The sequence below is a fragment of the Salmo trutta genome, chromosome 10, assembly GCF_901001165.1.
Source record: "Salmo trutta chromosome 10, fSalTru1.1, whole genome shotgun sequence".
Taxonomy (NCBI): Eukaryota; Metazoa; Chordata; class Actinopteri; order Salmoniformes; family Salmonidae; genus Salmo; species Salmo trutta.
In genome coordinates, this window is record NC_042966.1 from 33,835,569 (window position 1) to 33,854,643 (window position 19,075).

General features: G+C 39.9%; 1 protein-coding gene across 4 annotated transcripts in view; it reads left to right on the plus strand.

The window, feature by feature from the left end:
- Positions 1–1,548: 1,548 nt before the first annotated feature.
- The window catches only part of col21a1 (collagen, type XXI, alpha 1), a 52,636-nt gene continuing 35,109 nt past the window's right edge, over positions 1,549–19,075 (plus strand). Inside the window, exons 1-8 of one of the 4 annotated variants that reach the window (XM_029765361.1) lie at positions 1,549–1,725; positions 5,481–5,611; positions 5,829–6,389; positions 7,587–7,752; positions 13,362–13,590; positions 15,812–15,985; positions 16,821–16,898; positions 17,823–17,831. In XM_029765361.1, the coding sequence (XP_029621221.1) occupies positions 5,512–5,611; positions 5,829–6,389; positions 7,587–7,752; positions 13,362–13,590; positions 15,812–15,985; positions 16,821–16,898; positions 17,823–17,831 (1,317 nt within the window). In that variant the 5' untranslated portion in view covers positions 1,549–1,725; positions 5,481–5,511. Of the gene's footprint in view, positions 1,726–1,768; positions 1,850–5,480; positions 5,612–5,828; positions 6,390–7,586; positions 7,753–13,361; positions 13,591–15,811; positions 15,986–16,820; positions 16,899–17,822; positions 17,832–19,075 lie in introns of those variants that run through there. The other 3 variants (XM_029765357.1, XM_029765358.1, XM_029765360.1) reach the window with 3 other exon arrangements.

Here is a 19,075-nt window from a genome sequence, read left to right on the forward strand (position 1 = left end):
GGGGGGGGGGGGAATTTTCTTAAAACTGCATTGTTGGTTAAGGGCTTAAAAGTAAGCATTTCACTGTAATTTGGCGCATGTGACAAATACCATTTAATTTGATTTGATTTGTGTCAGTAGCGTAATCCCCTTTTTTCCTTGAAGAGATCACGATCATTCTTGACTCAATGCATTCTCCTACAGCAGGGATCGTCAACTAGAGTTTTTCTGGAGCGGATGGTCACGGGGCCAGAACATAATTACACATCATTTGTAGACTGCAAATTGACCGTAAGAAGCCCAAAAATAATGTAATATTTGACTAAACGTAATCACTTCAAACCCAGCTTACATTTGTAAACGACCACATCTATCTCTCTATTATGCATGGGAATACTTTGGAACAGACTTTCAAATTCAAAATTACTTGGAGCTGATTTGCTGGTGTTTTTACAGTATTTTACATCCAAAAATACATAAAAAAATTGCTCACAAAACTTGGGAGGCCAAATAAAATCACCAGCGGGCCAAATTCGGCCCGTGGGCCGCCTATTGAGAAACCCTGTCCTACAGCATCTGGACAGCATTTCATGTGTATCTTAGTTATTACACTGAATTTTTGGTTCCCTTAGGTCAGGTTGTGAAATGATCTTGATGTGTACAATGTGTGTTTTTATTCACATGAGATTTACATTGTGAAGACCTAACATTGTGTATTCTGGGCTGCCCTGGGAGTATTTCAGCCTGTATGCTGAAACTGCCCCCGTTAATCATTGCAATACTGAGGTGCAGAAAGCCAAAATGGAGTCATTAGTTGATGCAGGATGCTGCAGAGTTATGAAACTCAAACAAATATGACAAACTGAAGTCTACAACAACATTCTCAACTGATATCAGATTTGGTTGGACATTTTTGATGAGTTTCAGCTGTAAGACTAGGCTACTAGGAACGGTACCATATCACAGTCATTTTATGCACCTTGTTCATTGCTCACTTGTACAACATGATCTCCTGCTGTCCACCTTGGTAAGCCCTTTCCATGAGCACACAATAGGAAAATGACAATGGGCAGATGGAGATATGGAGAACAACGGAATATGAAAAACAACGGAACAGAACGCCAGTTACCAAGCCCGAGGTTTGGTCCCAGCATGTGAAAGCCTGTAGCCTTATCTAGGACCCACCCTGGTTCCTGGAACCCTCAGGACTTCATGTGTATACCCTCAGCCCCCACACACAATCCTGTCCTTTTGACTACTATTTTTCTCCTGGCACTGACAGAAAGAGGCTGTCTCTCTCAGTATTTCTTATCTGTCTCTCTCTTTTAGCCTGGATAATTAAGAGTGGCTGTTGGTCAGTAAAAGTCGGAGAAGACCCAGAGAAAAGAGAGAGAGGCAGAGAGAGAGAAACAGGAGGAGAGAGGGGTAGAGAGAAGGGGGGAGGGAGTGAGGTGAAGAAAGTGAAAGGGAAGAGGGGGAGAGCAAGAGAGAGGGGAAGAAAGTGAGAAGGGGAGGCAGGGGGAGAGAGGGGAAGAGAGAGGCAGAGAGAGAGAGAGAGAGAGAGAGAACTGGAAAGTGAATGGAGAGGGCAGGCTTTCAGTCACAGGAGGAACATTTGGTGCAGTGCTGAAACTGCTTCCCCAAACACAGCTTCTTCTTCTACCTAGACCTTGCCACGGTTATGGCCACAGGGCACATATGAGAAGGTGACGGGGGACACTGATACTCGGACTACACTAACCTCTGGTAACTTTTTTTTGGGGGGGGGGGGGGGGGGGGGGTTGCTTTTGACATTTTTGGAAAACTACATTTTGTACACTTGTTGATTTTGGGTCTGCAAGGGCCTTTGATGCCAATACTTTTATCTACGGTATGCTAAAGAATGATTCATGTTTAAATTTAAAAACATATTGTTTCTTGTTTGAAATGGGTTTATTATTCAATTGTTTAATACATTGTAAAACAAGTTGTACCTGTTGGATCCTTTTGGGATTTAGACTGAGTATGAACTTTCAGTACAATTTCAGATCATTCTGGTTTTTGAGTGTGTTTTAGTGTGTTGTAGCTTTCACTGAAGCTTTGTGCTTTATCAATGTCTCAATAGATGTGATAATCTACTAGTGTTTAGATTCCTATGATCTGAGCGGCTGCAGCGGCAGACAGCAGGTAGCATACTGAAGACATTAGGAGCAGTTATCAGTCCCTTGTTTGTGCCTCTGTCATATGCAAAGAATGAATGGAATTATTTAACTGAACTCTGCTTGGCGCTCGACTCAGTCTCCTCTCATAAACAGAAAAAAAAGTTGAGGGAACAAAATCCATAGAAATACCAAGATCAGGGGTTTGCATAAATTGCTTTCATGAGTTTCTGTGAGTGTGACAGATTTATATAAAACAAAAGTTAGGCAATCCCAAAAGTAAACCCCTAGCCTGTTGCTCATTCTAAAATAGGAACACATTGGACGATAATATACCCCTCCCAGGCTCCAAGTGTTTTAGTCTACTGTGATGATATGGGTTCATGGTTTTGATTATTTGATTTGATTTCAAGGGAGAGCTAATATAATGTTTTGGCTTTTCCCTTGGTGCCTGAGGAACTTGGCAGTAATTAACGTTCCCCTTACCTTGGCAAAGTTGTAGTCAATTATGTATATAAACCCTGGATTGTTGATGCTATGTATTGGCCAAAGAGAGACTTTGAAACCACCAGTCTGCCATATTGGCACTCCCCAGAAGAAGCAGTCCTCCACAGGAATGAATGGAACTCTACAGTATTTCAAATCAATGTTTTAAGGACAAAATTACATGTATTTAAAGGTCCAATGCAGCTATTTGTATCTCAATATCAAATAATTTCTGGGTAATAATATTAATAACTTACTGTGATTGTTTTCTATTAATATGGTCATGAACAAAAAATCGCTTCTTAGCAAAGAGCAATTTCTCAAGCAAGAATTTTGCTAGGACTGTCTGGGAGTGGTCTGAGAGGGGAGGGACAACTGAAAAACTATCTGTTATTGGCAGAGAGCATTGGAATTCCCATCAAAACAGGCAGACATTTCAGGTGGTATTTTCAAACAGCTCTTACACTAAAAGGGCATTATCATAATTTTCTGAATTTCAAATAATTATTCAAACCAGTATTTTTGATTTTGTAGTGGGGAAAATAACAAACTATATTGTAAGGAATATTTCTAAATATATATATTTTTTCTGTTTAGCTAACATAATAAAATGTATGTGTCTGTAATGAAATAAGGAGCTTATAATAGAATGAAGCTGGCAAAAACAAATGAAGGTGTAAAAACAAATGTATTTATATAGCTTCCAAAATATTTTTTACAATGGTGGCGGAGTGCTACGATTGAGGCGCGGTGGCTTCGAAACAGCTAGTCAGTCAGCTAGTGTACATACTGTATAAATCATTGGTTGTAGTACATGCTGAACAGCAGTTGTTGATTTTGGGATGGAATAACTTTTAATTGCATTATTTAAAGCAGTTCAGTCAAAAATGCAATGGCTGACATATTAAACACAGTAATTTAAGACAGCAGGTGCTAATGTTTAAATAGCTGTTCTAGTAGGTGCACATTAACTTCCCCAAGTAGCTTTGGAGTTGTGAAAACAACATCTCAAATGTATCCCTAACAACAACTCGTTGAATCAGAAGAACATAGCAACCAAAAAGGTTAGGGTAAGAACCAAATGAAGGAACCAGAAAATCCGTAAGTGATCATCTATATAAGTTTGTGTTTTTGGCTCGAACCACGAACAGGTTAACTCTGTTGGTAACACCTTTTCTGGAAAAGTGGGAGGAATCAGCTGTTCAACATGAGCTTCCTGACTCCCATGTCCAGCTGGATGCAACCCAGCAGGCATGACATAAATATTTTACAAAGTATTGCTGCAAACTAGATGAATAACTCAGACTCGATAATAATAAATAAGGTGTCTGGAATAGAAGTTGGAAGTCATGTTATGGGTTTTAGGCAATATATATGTCAGAATTTTTTTTGATCTTTATGATGGATATTGTTTTGGGTTTTTCTAGCCGGGGGGGGGGTTATAATAAACTGTATACCAGCGACCCGTCATCTAGACCAAGATGGAGAGCTATAAAGTGTCTGCACTGCTCCAATAACGTCAGCGTATGTATGACTGGGTCATACAAAATAAAAATAAACATATGGTTAACGGCACTGCACTGACCTGCAAAACAAGTGCATGGGTTATTTTAGAGAATTTTGTGGCATTCTCAGGTGGTGCCTACTCCATCAAGCTTTAATGTAGCCCATTCAGGAATGTGTTGCTTTAACTGTGTAGTCCAATCACAACCAGGTCTCTTTTTGTCTTGGACAATGGTTGCCATCCATTCGTCATGACTACATGTGTTTGGTCACTGTCAAGAGCTAGAATTTCACTGTCTGACGCCATAAATGAATTCCATGTGGCTTTAGCAGAAATGTAGAAATATCCAGTTTGGGGTAATACCGAATGGGTGTTGTTATCTGTGATCATTGGGAAGTCCCAACTCTGACGTCACCTCATTGAAGTTGAAATTTAAAACGGTAAGGGTTAGGGTTAGGGTAAGGATAGGGGTTAAGGTTAAGGTTTATGGTAGGAACGTCCCAAGGATACCGGATAGCACTGACCATACCAAATTGCCCATGTCACGCTGCTGCTCCAGCAACCTCTCCCAGTGCTCTGGACGGATTGGGGGGGAAAGACCGGAACAAAATGGCCGGCTCTAACATGGCAGTTTGGAGCCTCACTGAGCTGTGCCGCAAATCCCAGGTCAGGGAGTGGAAAAACACAGTCATGTTATGGCTGTGACAACAAACCGACTGCACAGTTACATATGGTGGATCAGGATTAGATCTCGGTCATTGCAGAATTCATCTATCCAAGTCTGGTCATTGTCTTAGGAAAACCCACTGCTTAAGGTTGATCGGATGGATTGACTGAGCTGACTAAAGGTCCTTCCTTCCTTCCACAAATGCTTTCTATGGAACATATCTGTTCCTCATTTTATAATGTCTGCAGTTTCTAACTTTCACTGGCTGGAAACTGCAATAAAATATACAGTTTCCTAAAGAAGCTAGAGGGAAACAAAGAAGTATGATCAAAACAATTCTGAGTACTCACACACACGGAGAGAGAGCGAGTGTGTGAGAGAGAGCGAGTGTGTGAGAGAGAGCGAGTGTGTGTGAGAGAGAGAGAGAGAGAGAGAGAGAGAGACCTCAGAATGCTCTTCCATGTTTCATTGCCACTAACACATACTTAATTTGCTTTATCTTGTTTACAACAAATGCAATATACTGACCCTCCATCTTTTGTCACAGATATGTCTACTTTCAATATTAAGATATGCATTGCATGCAATTCAAGTAACAGCAGTGACAAGTAAGAAAAACGGTCTGCAGTTATTTGATTGGTTAACTGATATGAGCAATTGTAACAACAATCTCAGCAATGCATGTGTTGTTTCCCTTTCCCTATAGGGGCACAATTGGAGTTTGGTACTTCAGCATCATGGGTTGCAAAACAAGATCCATGCATTGTGTCTTGCGGTGTGTGTGCTTCATGCTCCTTCACTTGTCTTGTACAGCACAAGATGAGGACATGAGATTCAGTAAGAGTGCTTCTGTCTTCATCGTTATGTGTGACACATTTCCATTGCATGGTGTCCATTATCTCTCAGGTTTACTATAAAAACAGAATGGATGTCCAGGAAAGCTCTCTATGAACCGTATTGGTAAAGGCCATTCCTTTAGAAGAAGTGAATACTCTACATTAATGTTTTTTCCAAGGCTGTATAACACCACTCATGTGTCTCATGTCTCTTACAGGTTGTAAGACTGTTGCAAGCGATCTGGTCTTTATCCTAGATGGCTCGTGGAGTGTAGCTGATGTGAACTTTGAAATAGTCAAGCGATGGCTAGTCAACATTACCACAAGCTTTAACATCGGACAGAAGTTCACCCAGATCGGAGTGGTCCAATACAGTGATGATCCAATCATAAATATTCCACTAGGGAAGCACCTTCATATCAAGGATCTCATTAGAGCCATGGAATCCATTGATTACATGGGAGGAAACACAAGGACTGGGACGGCCATACAGTTTGCTAGCGACAAACTGTTTAACCTGTCTGAGCGAGGCCCAAAGGGCGTTGCTAGAATCGCTGTGGTCCTAACAGACGGGAAGTCACAAGATGAGGTGAAAGCTGCAGCAGATGCAGCCAGGAGAAGAGGGATAATCATCTTTGCCATTGGTGTGGGATCTGAGACAGAAGGGGCAGAGTTGAATGCTATTGGAAACAAACCTTCCTCCAACTACGTGTTTTACGTTGATGACTATAAAGCTATTTCCAAGATCCGTGAGACCATAAGGCAGAAATTGTGTGAAGGTAGGCATTTTTGTGATGACAAAATGGGGACCGTCATAAGCCCTATTCCTTAGCTTTATAACAAACCAAGTGGGGCTGCCATTTTTGTTGTTTTTCGTTAAAATGAAGGAGAGGGCCTTTATGGACTCTTCGGTTTATTTAACATGTTTGCACATTGCCAAACATTGAAGCTCTTCAAAACCAAGAAATGTCTTGAAATCGAATGTTTTCTCAAGATCTATTGATTGGGAATGTAAATGTTTTCTGAAGCTGATGACTGTGGATGACTAGCCAAACTGTGCCAAGAGAGTAATGTCAATGTGATGTTAGTGCTTCAGGTGACCCAATATCTGGGCAAAGGAGGTGATGATATGATGTGATCTGCTCTCTGCCCAAGTCCTAAATAAAAATGAACAAGCAACAACAACAAAACATCTATCTATTGTTTTTGACCGGAAGAGGCACCTTCTGGTAAGAAACAATACATCATGATTTTTTTGGGCTGCTTGTAGATTTTTATTTAGATCTTTTTGAAGGAACATACATGGCGTAACGGCAGTAAATTACAATAGTTGCTGGCGGCAATAATTATTTAGTAATTCGGACATTTTGACGCTTGCAGAGCTGGTGAATGGTAGCTTGAATGGTAGCGTTTTGTGCAGAGAGGCGATCTCCTCATATTCATCATCTCCTTTGCCCAGATACTGGTTCATGCTTCAGAGTGAAGTAAAGGTTAGTGAAGTTATTTAAAACAAAAGTGTTTCATCAAGAACTACAGCAAAAACAACTCCCAGAACCAAACATAAAACAATAGTTAGGAAAATCGGACCTATTTCAGAGGTTGTATCCACTTAAAAACAATAAGGATGCCTGATCCCATGTAAATGAATAGCCTACTGTAATAATTAAGATGCGTGATTATGGTGTGGGTGTAAAGGTCAAATTCTGTCTGGTTTTCCCAATGGGAGGGATGTTCTTTAGACAGCCTGCATATTTGCAAAATGTCCAGTGATCCATTTCAATGTCTTTTACAACAGATTATTTGACACTTTAGTTTCCAGATCAAATGAAATGGATTTAACTCTAAATTAACATGCAGCCTGACCAGAAAAAAAAGGATGGTGGTACTTCTATGAAAGTGTGTTTGTGATGTTCAACCAGTCACACAAAAATACATACTCTGCTGTGTTCTAAATTCTCTCATTCTCTTTATTTCAGAGACTGTTTGTCCAAGCAGTATCTCAGTCGATAACGGTGATGTGAAGGGCTTCGATATTCTACAGTATCTTAATTTGGCCAAAAAGGTCAAAAAAACTCAAGGGTCTTTCTATGGCTCCAAAGCCTTCCAGGTGACATCTCGCGTTGACCTGAGTGAAAGCACGACGTAAGCTTAAAACACCATTCCATGTCCAGTGGTGTAGCGCAGTTTCACTGGGCCCCCTGTTTTTCATGTGGGCTGAGAGAAAAATGTGCAGATTTATAGCTAATCCCATGCTATTTTACACATTTTGGCTATGAGGTATATATTTTTTTGTTGCTATTTTATAGCTCAGGGATTCTTGAAAGACAGGACAATCTCAACTTTCTTTTCACAAATATTTGTCTTAATAAAAAAATAAAAAAATGAAACATATTTTGATAGACCAAAGTATTAGCTACAGTATAACAGCATGTAAAGGAACAACCTCCAATTTCTATGTTTTCATAAAACTGGATTCATGCCAACCCCATCAGACACCATAAAATGCATTTTATTTTAACAATTATTATCTAACAAGTGTTTAAAGGCCTATATAAAAAAACATATTTGATATAATATTGAATTTGGCCTTTATTGCTACAGCCCATAGAAACACATTGAACTACACATTAATAAATTGCAAAAAAGACAGTAAAAAATAAATAATAAGGAACAAGGTTTTGAATGAGAAAACTTAGACCCATGTTTGGTCATGTTATTTTTGGCACATTTTACATTTTTTGCAGCCTGGTACCTTCATACGACTTCCCTGAAGCTTATTAGTTTGTAACTCACACTGTTTGGGTTTTACAGACAGATTTGTGGCGATTGTCTTGTCTGGATCCTCTCATGTGTATAAAAAGGCCACTTCAAAAGCTCCGTTGTATGGATTAAGTGAAAACTTTATATATCCGGAAAGTGGGGATTGAGCTGCAGCCAATACAATAAATTGTACTGTATGTCTCTAACTTAAACACACAGGGAGCTACTCAATATCCAAAATGGCATGACCTTGTGACACATGGGTGTGTCAATCACATCTAGGGGGTTTTAAAGTCAGAGATGGCTATTTCATGAAACTCAATAAGATCATTTTCTAGTTATTAACCATCATTAACAGTTGTTAGAATTTTAAACACTTTTTTGGAGAGTTTGAAATTGCGGTCCTTTGCTCCGGACAAAGGCATTTCGAAAGTTTTTAGAGAATTCCTAAAACAAATCTCGTCCCTTCTAAGATTCTCATGAATGTACATTTTAAACTCAAATAAAAATAACACAACAAAATCATATTTTTTTAACTATAAAAATACAGTTTTCCTGTCGGACAACGATTGTACTGACTTTCAAGAGTCTCTGAGCTAATTTCCTGACATTCTACACATTGCTGAGAGAAAATGTTGTAGTTCTAAAGTAAATTTCCTGTAATTCTGAACATTTCTCTCATGGTATGATGATATTTTGGGGGGGTTGGGGGACCCCAAATCTCGTGCCCCCCCCATACCTCAGTATGTGCAACGCCAGTGGCCGTGTCAATATTTTGTTTTATTTTTTTATTTTTTATTAAAGATCCCTCTTCGGAGGACAAATCAATTTTTTATTTTTTTTATTTTTTTTACAGCCTTTCTGCTACATATACACTACCATTCAAAAGTTTGGGGTCACTTAGAAATGTCCTTGTTTTTGAAAGAAAAGCACATTTTTTGTCCAGTAAAATAACATAAAATTGATCAGAAATACAGTGTTGTCATTGTTAATGTTGTAATTGACTATTGAAGCTGGAAACGGCTGATTTTTTATGGAATATCTATATAGGCGTACAGAGGCCCATTATCAGCAACCATCACTCCTGTGTTCCAATGGCATGTTGTGTTAGCTAATCCAAGTTCATCATTTTAAAAGGCTAATTGATCATTAGAAAGCCCTTTTGCAATTATCTTAGCACAGCTGAAAACTGTTGTACTGATTAAAGAAGCAATAAAACTGGCCTTCTTTAGACTAGTTGAGTATCTGGAGCATCAGCATTTCTGGTTTCGATTACAGGCTCAAAATGGCCAGAAACAAAGAACTTTCTTCTGAAACTCGTCAGTCAATTATTTTTCTGAGAAATGAAGGCTATTCCATGTGAGAAATTGCCAAGAAACTGAAGATCCCGTACAACGCTGAGTACTACTCCCTTCACAGAACAGCGCAAACTGTCTCGAACCAGAATAGAAAGAAGAGTGGGAGGCCCCGGTGCACAACTGAGCAAGAGGACAAGTACATTAGAGTGTCTAGTTTGAGAAACAGACGCCTCACAAGTCCTCAACTGGCAGCTTCATTAAATAGTACCTGCAAAGCATCAGTCTCAACGTCAACAGTGAAGAGGCGACTGGCCTTCTAGGCAGAGTTCCTCTGTTCAGTGTCTGTGTTCTTTTGCCCATCTTAATCTTTTATTTTTATTGGCCAGTCTGAGATATGGCTTTTTCTTTGCAACTCTGCCTAGAAGGCCAGCATCCCGGAGTTGCCTGTTCACAGTTGACGTTGAGACTGGTGTTTTGTGGGTACTATTTAATGAAGCTGCGATTTGAGGACTTGTGAGTTGTCTGTTTCTCAAACTAGACACTCTAATACACTTGTCCTCTTGCTCAGTTGTGCACTGGGGACTACCATTCATTTTTCTATTTTGGTAAGAGACAGTTTGCGCTGTTCTGTGAAGGGAGTAGTATTGGTGATTAAGGTGTAAAGAGGGTGTGGGGGCGACAATGCAAATAGTCTGCGTAGCCATTTGATTAGATTTTCAGGAGTCTTATGGCTTGGGGATAGAAGCTGTTTAGAAGCCTCTTGGACCTGGACTTGGCACTCCGGTACCACTTGCCGTGTGATAGCAGAGAGTAGGGTGACTAGGGTGGCTGGAGTCTTTGACAATTTTTAGGGCCTTCCTCTGACACCACCTGGTATAGAAGTCCTGGATGGCAGAAAGCTTGACCCCAGTGATGTACTGGGCCATTCGCACTGTAGTGCCTTGCAGTTAGAGGCCGAGACATTGCCATACCAGGCAGTGATGCAACCAGTCAGAATGCTCTCGATGATGCAGCTGTAGAACCTTTTGAGGATCGGAGGACCCATGCCAAATCTTTTCAGTCTCCTGAGGGGGAATAGGTTTTGTTGTGCCCTCTTCATGACAGTGTTGGTGTGTTTGGAACATGTTAGATTATTGGTGATGTGGACACCAAGGAACTTGAATCTCTCAACCTGCACCACTGCAGGTCGTCGATGAGAATGGGGGCATGCTCGGTCCTCTTTTTCCTGTAGTCCACAATCATCTCCTTTGACTTGATCACGCTGACACCACACGACCAGGTCCTTGACCTCCTCCCTATAGGCTGTCTTGTAGTTGTTGGTGATCAGGCCTACCACTTTTGTGTCATAGTTTCTGGGATGATGGTGTTGATGTGAGCTATAACCAGCCTTTCAAAGCACGTCATGGCTACAGATGTAGTCGTAGTCGTTTAGGCAGGTTACATTTGTGTTCTTGGGCACAGGGACTATGGTGGTCTGCTTAAAACATGCTGGTATTACAGACTCGGACAGGGAGAGGTTGAATATGTCAGTGAAGACACTTGCCAGTTGGTCAGCGCATGCTCGCAGTGCATGTCCTGGTAATCCGTCTGGCCCTGCGGCCTTGTGAATGTTGACCTGCTTAAAGGTCTTACTCACATTGGCTGCAGAGAGCATGATCACACAGTCTTCTGGAACAGCTAGTGCTCTCATGTTTCGATGATATTAGCCTCGAAGCGAGCATAGAAGTAGTTTAGCTCGTCTGGTAGGCTTGTGTCACTGAGCAGCTCTCGGCTGTGCTTCCCTTTGTAGTCTGTAATGGTCTGTAAGCCCTGCCACATCCGACGAGCGTCAGAGCTGGTGTAGTACGATTTGATCTTAGCCCTGTATTGACGCTTTGCCTGTTTGATGGTTCGTCGGAGGGCGTAGCGGGATTTCTTATAAGCTTCCGGGTTAGAGTCCCGCTCCTTGAATGCGGCAGCTCTAGCCTTTAGGTCAGTGTGGATGCTGCCTCTAATCCATGGCTTCTGGTTGGGGTATGTACATATTCCAGTCTGTGTTAGCAAAACAATCCTGTAGCTTAGCATCTGCTTCCTCTGACCACTTTTTTATTGATCTAGTCACTGGTCCTTCCTGCTTTAATTTTTGCTTGTAAGCAGGAATCAGGAGGATAAAATTATGGTCAGATTTGCCAAATGGAGGGTGAGGGAGAGCTTTGTATGCGTCTCTGTGTGTGGAGAATAGGTGGTCCAGAGTTTTTTTCCCCTCTGGTTGCACATTTAACATGCTGATAGAAATTTGGTAAAACGGATTTAAGGTTCCCTGCATTAAAGTCCCCGGCAACTAGGAGCGCCACCTCTGGGTGAACGTTTTCTTGTTTGCTTATGGTGGAATACAGCTCATTCAATGCTGTCTTAGTGCCAGCCTCTGACTGTGGTGTCATGTAAACAGCTACATACCACCACAGTCATATTCGATCGCCTATGAATTCTCAGAAGGCAGCCTGACCTTCACCCCCTCTTTTTCCGCCTCCTCTTCACGCAGATCACGGGATCGGGGCCTGTTCCCGAGGAAGCAGTGTATCCTTCGCGTCGGGCTCGTCATAGTCGTGAAAGGAAAAAGAGGATTCTGCTAGTCCGTCGTGAGTAATCGCAGTCCTGATGTCTAGAAGTTATTTTCGCTCATAAGAGACGGTAGCGGCAACTTATGTACAAAAAAAGTTTTAAAAAAACTTAAAAATAACACAAAGAAACGAACAGAAAAACGCAATCGGCTGGGGGCACGTAAAACATCTGCCATCCTCTCCGGCGCCATCTTACTTACTTACTTATTGCTTCTTCAATCAGTACAACAGTTTTCAGCTGTGCTAACGTAATTGCAAAAGGGTTTTCTAATGATAAATTAGCCTTTTAAAATGATAAACTTGGATTAGCTAACACAACGTGCCATTGGAGCACAGGAGTGATGGTTGCTGATAATGGGCCTCTGTATGCCTATGTAGATATTCCATTAGCCTTTTCCAGCTACAAAAGTAATTTTCAACATTAACAATGTCTACACTGTATTTCTGATCAATTTGATGTTATTTTAATAGACAAAAAATTTGCTTTTCTTTCAAAAACAAGGAAATGTCTAAGTGACCCCAAACTTGAATGGTAGTGTACATACATTTATTCAATACATTTTCATATACATTTTGCATACACATTTTACATGCGTATTTTACATACATGGTACTTTAACAACAACACCTATCACCATAGACCACCCTCGTTTGGTTTCCATGTGCCATATATTTTTCAATTGTGCTGTGATGTTTTACATAATTGTTTTACATTTATAATCGTGTAGTATCTACAGATTGTGAGCTAAGGATGATAACCTTTCCTACGAGTGTCACTATTGCCATGTCTACTTTATCACTCTGGTTTCATAGTGATGTGATTGACTGGTTGTTTTATGGTGATGTGATTGACTGGTTGTTTCATGGTGATGTGATTGACTGGTTGTTTCATGGTGATGTGATTGACTGGTTGTTTCATGGTGATGTGATTGACTGGTTGTTTCATGGTGATGTGATTGACTGGTTGTTTCATGGTGATGTGATTGACTGGTTGTTTCATGGTGATGTGATTGACTGGTTGTTTCATGGTGATGTGATTGACTGGTTGTTTCATGGTGATGTGATTGACTGGTTGTTTCATTTTGACCCACAGGAACTTGTTTCCAGACGGCCTGCCTCCATCCTATGTCTTTGTGTCCACACTGAGGTACAAGGGGTCTCTGCTCAGGGAAGAGTGGGACTTATGGAGGGTACAGACCAATAACGGGAAACCACAAATGGCTGTCACACTTAACGGATTTGAACGCAATGTCAAGTTCACTACAACCAGTGTAGCACCAGGTGATACTCAGACAGTGGTCTTCCAACAAGAACCTTCCAAGGTACCTCAACACCATGAGTCTTCTAAACCACCAAAACAGACACATGACATGATAATACTTTACAGATGTCGGATCTTCATTTGACCTCTGTTTATTAGTACTTCCAAGGTACCTCAACACCATGAGTCTTCTAAACCACCAAAACAGACACATGACATGATAGTACTTTACAGATGTCGGATCTTCATTTGACCTCTGTTTATTAGTACTTCCAAGGTACCTCAACACCATGAGTCTTCTAAACCACCAAAACAGACACATGACATGATAGTACTTTACAGATGTCGGATCTTCATTTGACCTCTGTTTATTAGTACTTCCAAGGTACCTCAACACCATGAGTCTTCTAAACCACCAAAACAGACACATGACATGATAGTACTTTACAGATGTCGGATCTTCATTTGACCTCTGTTTATTAGTACTTCCAAGGTACCTCAACACCATGAGTCTTCTAAACCACCAAAACAGACACATGACATGATAGTACTTTACAGATGTCGGATCTTCATTTGACCTCTGTTTATTAGTACTCTTTTTATTATCTATCCTGATTGCCTAGTCACTTTTACTCCTGCCTACAGTACCAGTCAAACGTTTGGATACACCAACACATTCAAGGGTTTTTCTTTATTTTTACTATTTTCTACTAATAGTGAATACATCAAAAGTATGAAATAACACATATGAAATCAGGTAGTAACCAGAAAAAGTGTTAAACAAATCAAAATATATTTTATATTTGTTGACAGCTTTGCATCAAAACAAAGAAAAACCCTTGAATGAGTAGGTGTGTCCAAACTTTTGCGTGGTACCGTACATGAGAATATTACCTCAACTACCTCATACCCCTGCACATTGACTCGGTACTGTTACTCCTTGTGTATAGCCTCGTTATTGTTATTTGTTGTGTTACTATTTTCTATTTTTATTAGCTATTTTTCTTACTCTTTATCTCTGCATTGTTGGTAAAGGGCTCATAAGTAAGCATTTCATTGTAAAGTCTACACCGGTTATATTCAGCACATTTGACATTCAATTTGATTTGATTTGACTTGTATTGTCACAGCAAAATAATACTGCAGCAACAGGATTTGAACGTTTAATCCATAATGTTGCTTGATCGGTGGTTAGGCTATTAGCGGGCCAAAATGAGGCTACATGTAAAGTGGAATACTGTTACTATAACCATCGGTTAGTGCAGGTTTTCAATTAATTTTTTTAAATCACGAAGCTCATGTGCATTTCCTGTGAAACAGTGAAATTCTCAGCAACAAAAGAGTGATTAAGATGATACATCTGTACCAAGCCTTAATGAAAATGTAAAATCATGACCTGTTTGTGGCATTTATAAAACCTCAAATTTGGAAAAGAGAAACAAAAATAGTCTGGCTAAGTCATTAATTCATTTCTCACCAGAACTGGCAATCATCATGAAAATCTCTGAGGCAGATGTACAGTCTCTACAGTCCATGAAACACAGAGTCCTCATAAAACAGTGATAGGATTTATTACTGCACACACTAACGATATTACAACAAACTACATTATATTCCAAAGAAGCATTTTCCAGAAAATAACCAGCTTTCTAAGGACTGGGATGTGGGGGGATTGAAGACTGTGACATTTGAGGAGAATGGAATGTAGTGAATTGAAAGAATGATTCAATATGGTTAGATAATCAAACTTCTTGGAGATCAGTCACCATATCAGACTATTTGAAATCCTCCAACGTTTTCCTACTGGCCATGTGCTAGTCGAAGCCTACTTTACAATGGCTTCTTGACATGCCTGAGGTAAATGTCTTGGTCTGCCTTTAGACAGGCAGACCAATTCTAATATTGTTTTCACTAGTTGGTCTTTTGACCAATCAGATCAGCTCTAAAAGATATCTGATGTAAACATATCTGATGTTTTTGGTCAAAATACCAATTAGTTCAAAAATATCTGTATTGAGGTGCCTGTCTAAACGCAGCCTTTGATTTCATATGTTTTGACCATATGGATTAGTGATTTTAACAAAAAAGAAAAGAAACTGATCTTCTAAAGCTGAGGCTGTCTTTATTCTTTGTTTCTCCATTGTTCTTTCTATCAATGTTTTGTGATTGCCCAACAATTGAATAGCCATTGCACTCTCTAGTAGGCCAGTTGCTAAATTCTCCTAGACCTTGTTGACCTTTGTATATATAATCATTCCTTATCCTCTTTTCTTGTCAAATAGAAACTATTTGATGAGAACTGGCACCAGCTTCGCCTACTGGTCACTGAGCAGGATGTTACCCTGTATGTTGATGACCTGGAAATTGAAACCATGCCATTGGAACCTCCTGTTGGTATCTTCATTAATGGGAAGACCCAGATCGGAAAGTATGTCAGCAAAGAGACAACTGTACCAGTAAGTATCCGGAGACAACATTTTCAGAACCAATAACATGCATTTGTGCTTCTTTGAGCAAGACAACTGTCGTCTACAGACGTAGGATGTTAATTTGAGCCAGTTTGCTACAACAATAAAATAATCCTTCTGCAACAGGAAATGTGAATTATTATGTGGATTACAATTAATGGGCATTTTTGTAGGGGTTGATTAATTTTTTGTGAGGGAAATTACACATTTTAGAAGCCTTTTAAAACCTAAAATATACCACAAGTTTTGCAAAGTTCTCCTTCAACATTGTGATCAAATTAACATCCTACATCTGTACATTGGATCGCATTTAAGAGGCTATTGGTCTAACTGTTTAAAAGTAGGATGTGAAGAGTCAAGATTCTGTATTTTCCTCTAAAACATACTGACCTCAGTGGATTAGAAATTCTTGCCACGAAGAACCTCTCTGCTCTCTACATCTTATTTAGTCTTTGCTTTATTTGGCCATGTTGATACTTGGTGTGCTGTGCCAAACATCCTCAACCTGCAATCAATCATAATGATGTGTGTTAAAATTAACAACTTTTGTCCAAGCTAATTTGAGACGTGCAACCAGAATGTCGCTGGATTTGTTTTCAACCCATAAAACTTGAAAATGACCTGCAAGTAAATCCTTACAAGGTATCGTAAATATAATGAAGGTGTCACTTAAGTCTAGAGAAATAACTTCCTGGTATGGTGATGAGAGGGACTTATTACTTTTCATGAATTGTTATAAAACTGTTATCAAGATAAAGTAGCCACTTGTTAGTGTTGAAATGCTTTTTCCCCGACCTCATGATAATTCCTTTATCTTTAACAGTTTGAGATTATGAAACTCAGGATCTACTGCGACCCCGAGCAGAACAACCGTGAGACTGCCTGTGAAATACCTGGAGTTGTGAGTACAACCACCTTTTTGGATCTGTCCTTGTAATAAATGTGCCACATTAAAACCAAACATCATTTTTTAAGGGATCACATATTTTCCTGTTTGTGATCACAATGCACCACTATACTGTATACCACCATACCACCACCATGACTTAGTATCGGGGAAAATCCATACTATGTTCATTTTGAAATCTGTTGAAATTTGTCAAAAACCGTTACTTTTTCTTTCTTCTTTCTCCTCTTTCAGTTGTGCATTGAATCATATGGTACTAGGAATATGATTTACGATATTTTTTTATTTTTTAAATTTTATTTCACCTTTATTTAACCAGGTAGGCAAGTTGAGAACAAGTTCTCATTTACAATTGCGACCTGGCCAAGATAAAGCAAAGCAGTTCGACAACATACAAAAACACAGAGTTACACATGGAGTAAAACAACATACAATCAATGATGCAGTAGAAGAAGAAAAAAATATATATATATATGACCCGTGTTTTATATATTATTACTCATATCACTTGTTTGACCTCATCCTGCTTTCTACTGTGCTGTGGTGGAGCGCCTTTACCTCTGCTTGCCACATGCACATTGCTCTCACTGTTATTTTACCGTCTGACATCAAATCTGTTTGTGAAGCAGTGGCCAAATGCTGCATTGGCTTGGCTATTGCTTTCACTACTAACCCACGATGCCAGACCATTGCTTTGCATATGTGGTTTCTGGATATCAGTTTGGGAGAAACAAAAAGAGAGGGAGAGAGAGGCACTGAAAACGCATGCCAGCATCTCTCTCTCTCTCTCTCCCTGCATGTCTTGCAGTGTCTCATTTAGCTTCAACCGGTGTTATTGTCTTAACAAATTGGTCTATTAGTGTGAGATTACAGGTTCCAGGCGCTTCCATGACATAATCTCGCTCCTTTTATTTCCAGGACGGAAAGGTATGTATTTTGGCTGATGGCTTTGCTTGCTTACAAAGTAAACCCCACTTTAATTTTCATCGCAAGAGGTAAGACTACACATTATTTAATGGTCTTTTGCAGTGTCCCTTTTTTATTTATTTATTATTTAACCTAGGCAAGTCAGTTAAGAACAAATTCTTATTTACGATGACAGCCAACCAGGGAACAGTGGGTAAACTGCCATGTTCAGGGGCAGAACAACAGATTTTTACCTTGTGAGCTCGGGGATTTGATCTAGCAACCTTTCGGTTACTGGCCCAACGCTCTAACCACTAGGCTACCTGCCATCACCAATCTGCTAGGGGTTGTGCAATGTATAGGTAAATCTTTACCTTAAAGGAAAATTCCACCCAACATTCTATCTTTTGGTATTGGTTTTATTAGTCCATTGTTGATATAATCCCAATTTGTTTTGCATGCCAGCAATTATATGATGCAAAATACTGACTGTATTACTGTATTTTGAAAGTTATATACAGTATCTTGAAAATGTGGTTGCTGACATGCAACAGATTTTGGGACTATCTCAACAAGGGACTCATGAAACAAAGTAAAAGATCGTTTTTGGGTGGAGTTTTCTTTTAAGTTTCCCTTATACCCAGGTAACTACACAGCACTAACTATAGTTGCAACGTTGTAATAGGGAAGGGAAAGGGGATACCTAGTCAATTGCACAACTGAATCCATTCGAATGGAATGTGTCTTCCGCATTTAACCAAACCCCTCTGAATCAGAGAAGTGCGGGGGGCTTCTGTAATCGACCTCCACATCATAGGTGTCCAGGGAGCAGTTGTTATTGGGGGTTAACTGCCTTGCTCAAGGGCAAAACGTCAGATTTTTACCACCTTGCCGGCTTGACAATTTGCACCAGCGACCTTTCGGTTACTGGCCCAACACTCTTAACCGCTAGGCTACCGGTAATAAAAAAGTAATCACATGGTAATGACGTTATGTTGAACATACCTATAGTTACATTTTATGAATTTCAGGGTAAGTCCAAAGTAATATTTTTCCCTTGCGTCAAGCAAGCAAACATATTTGTACTAATATGCAGTCAAGGTTTTTTGTCTCTTGCTATAAACATGTAATATAGCCCTTTGTCTCTAGAACTATGTTTGCAAAGTCATTTTGCTGGAAGTGTCTGCTGTGTGAATGCTACTAGGCTGCCAAATGCTAAATGATACAGCTGCTAAGAGACCTGAACTGAATGCACTCCCTTGGCT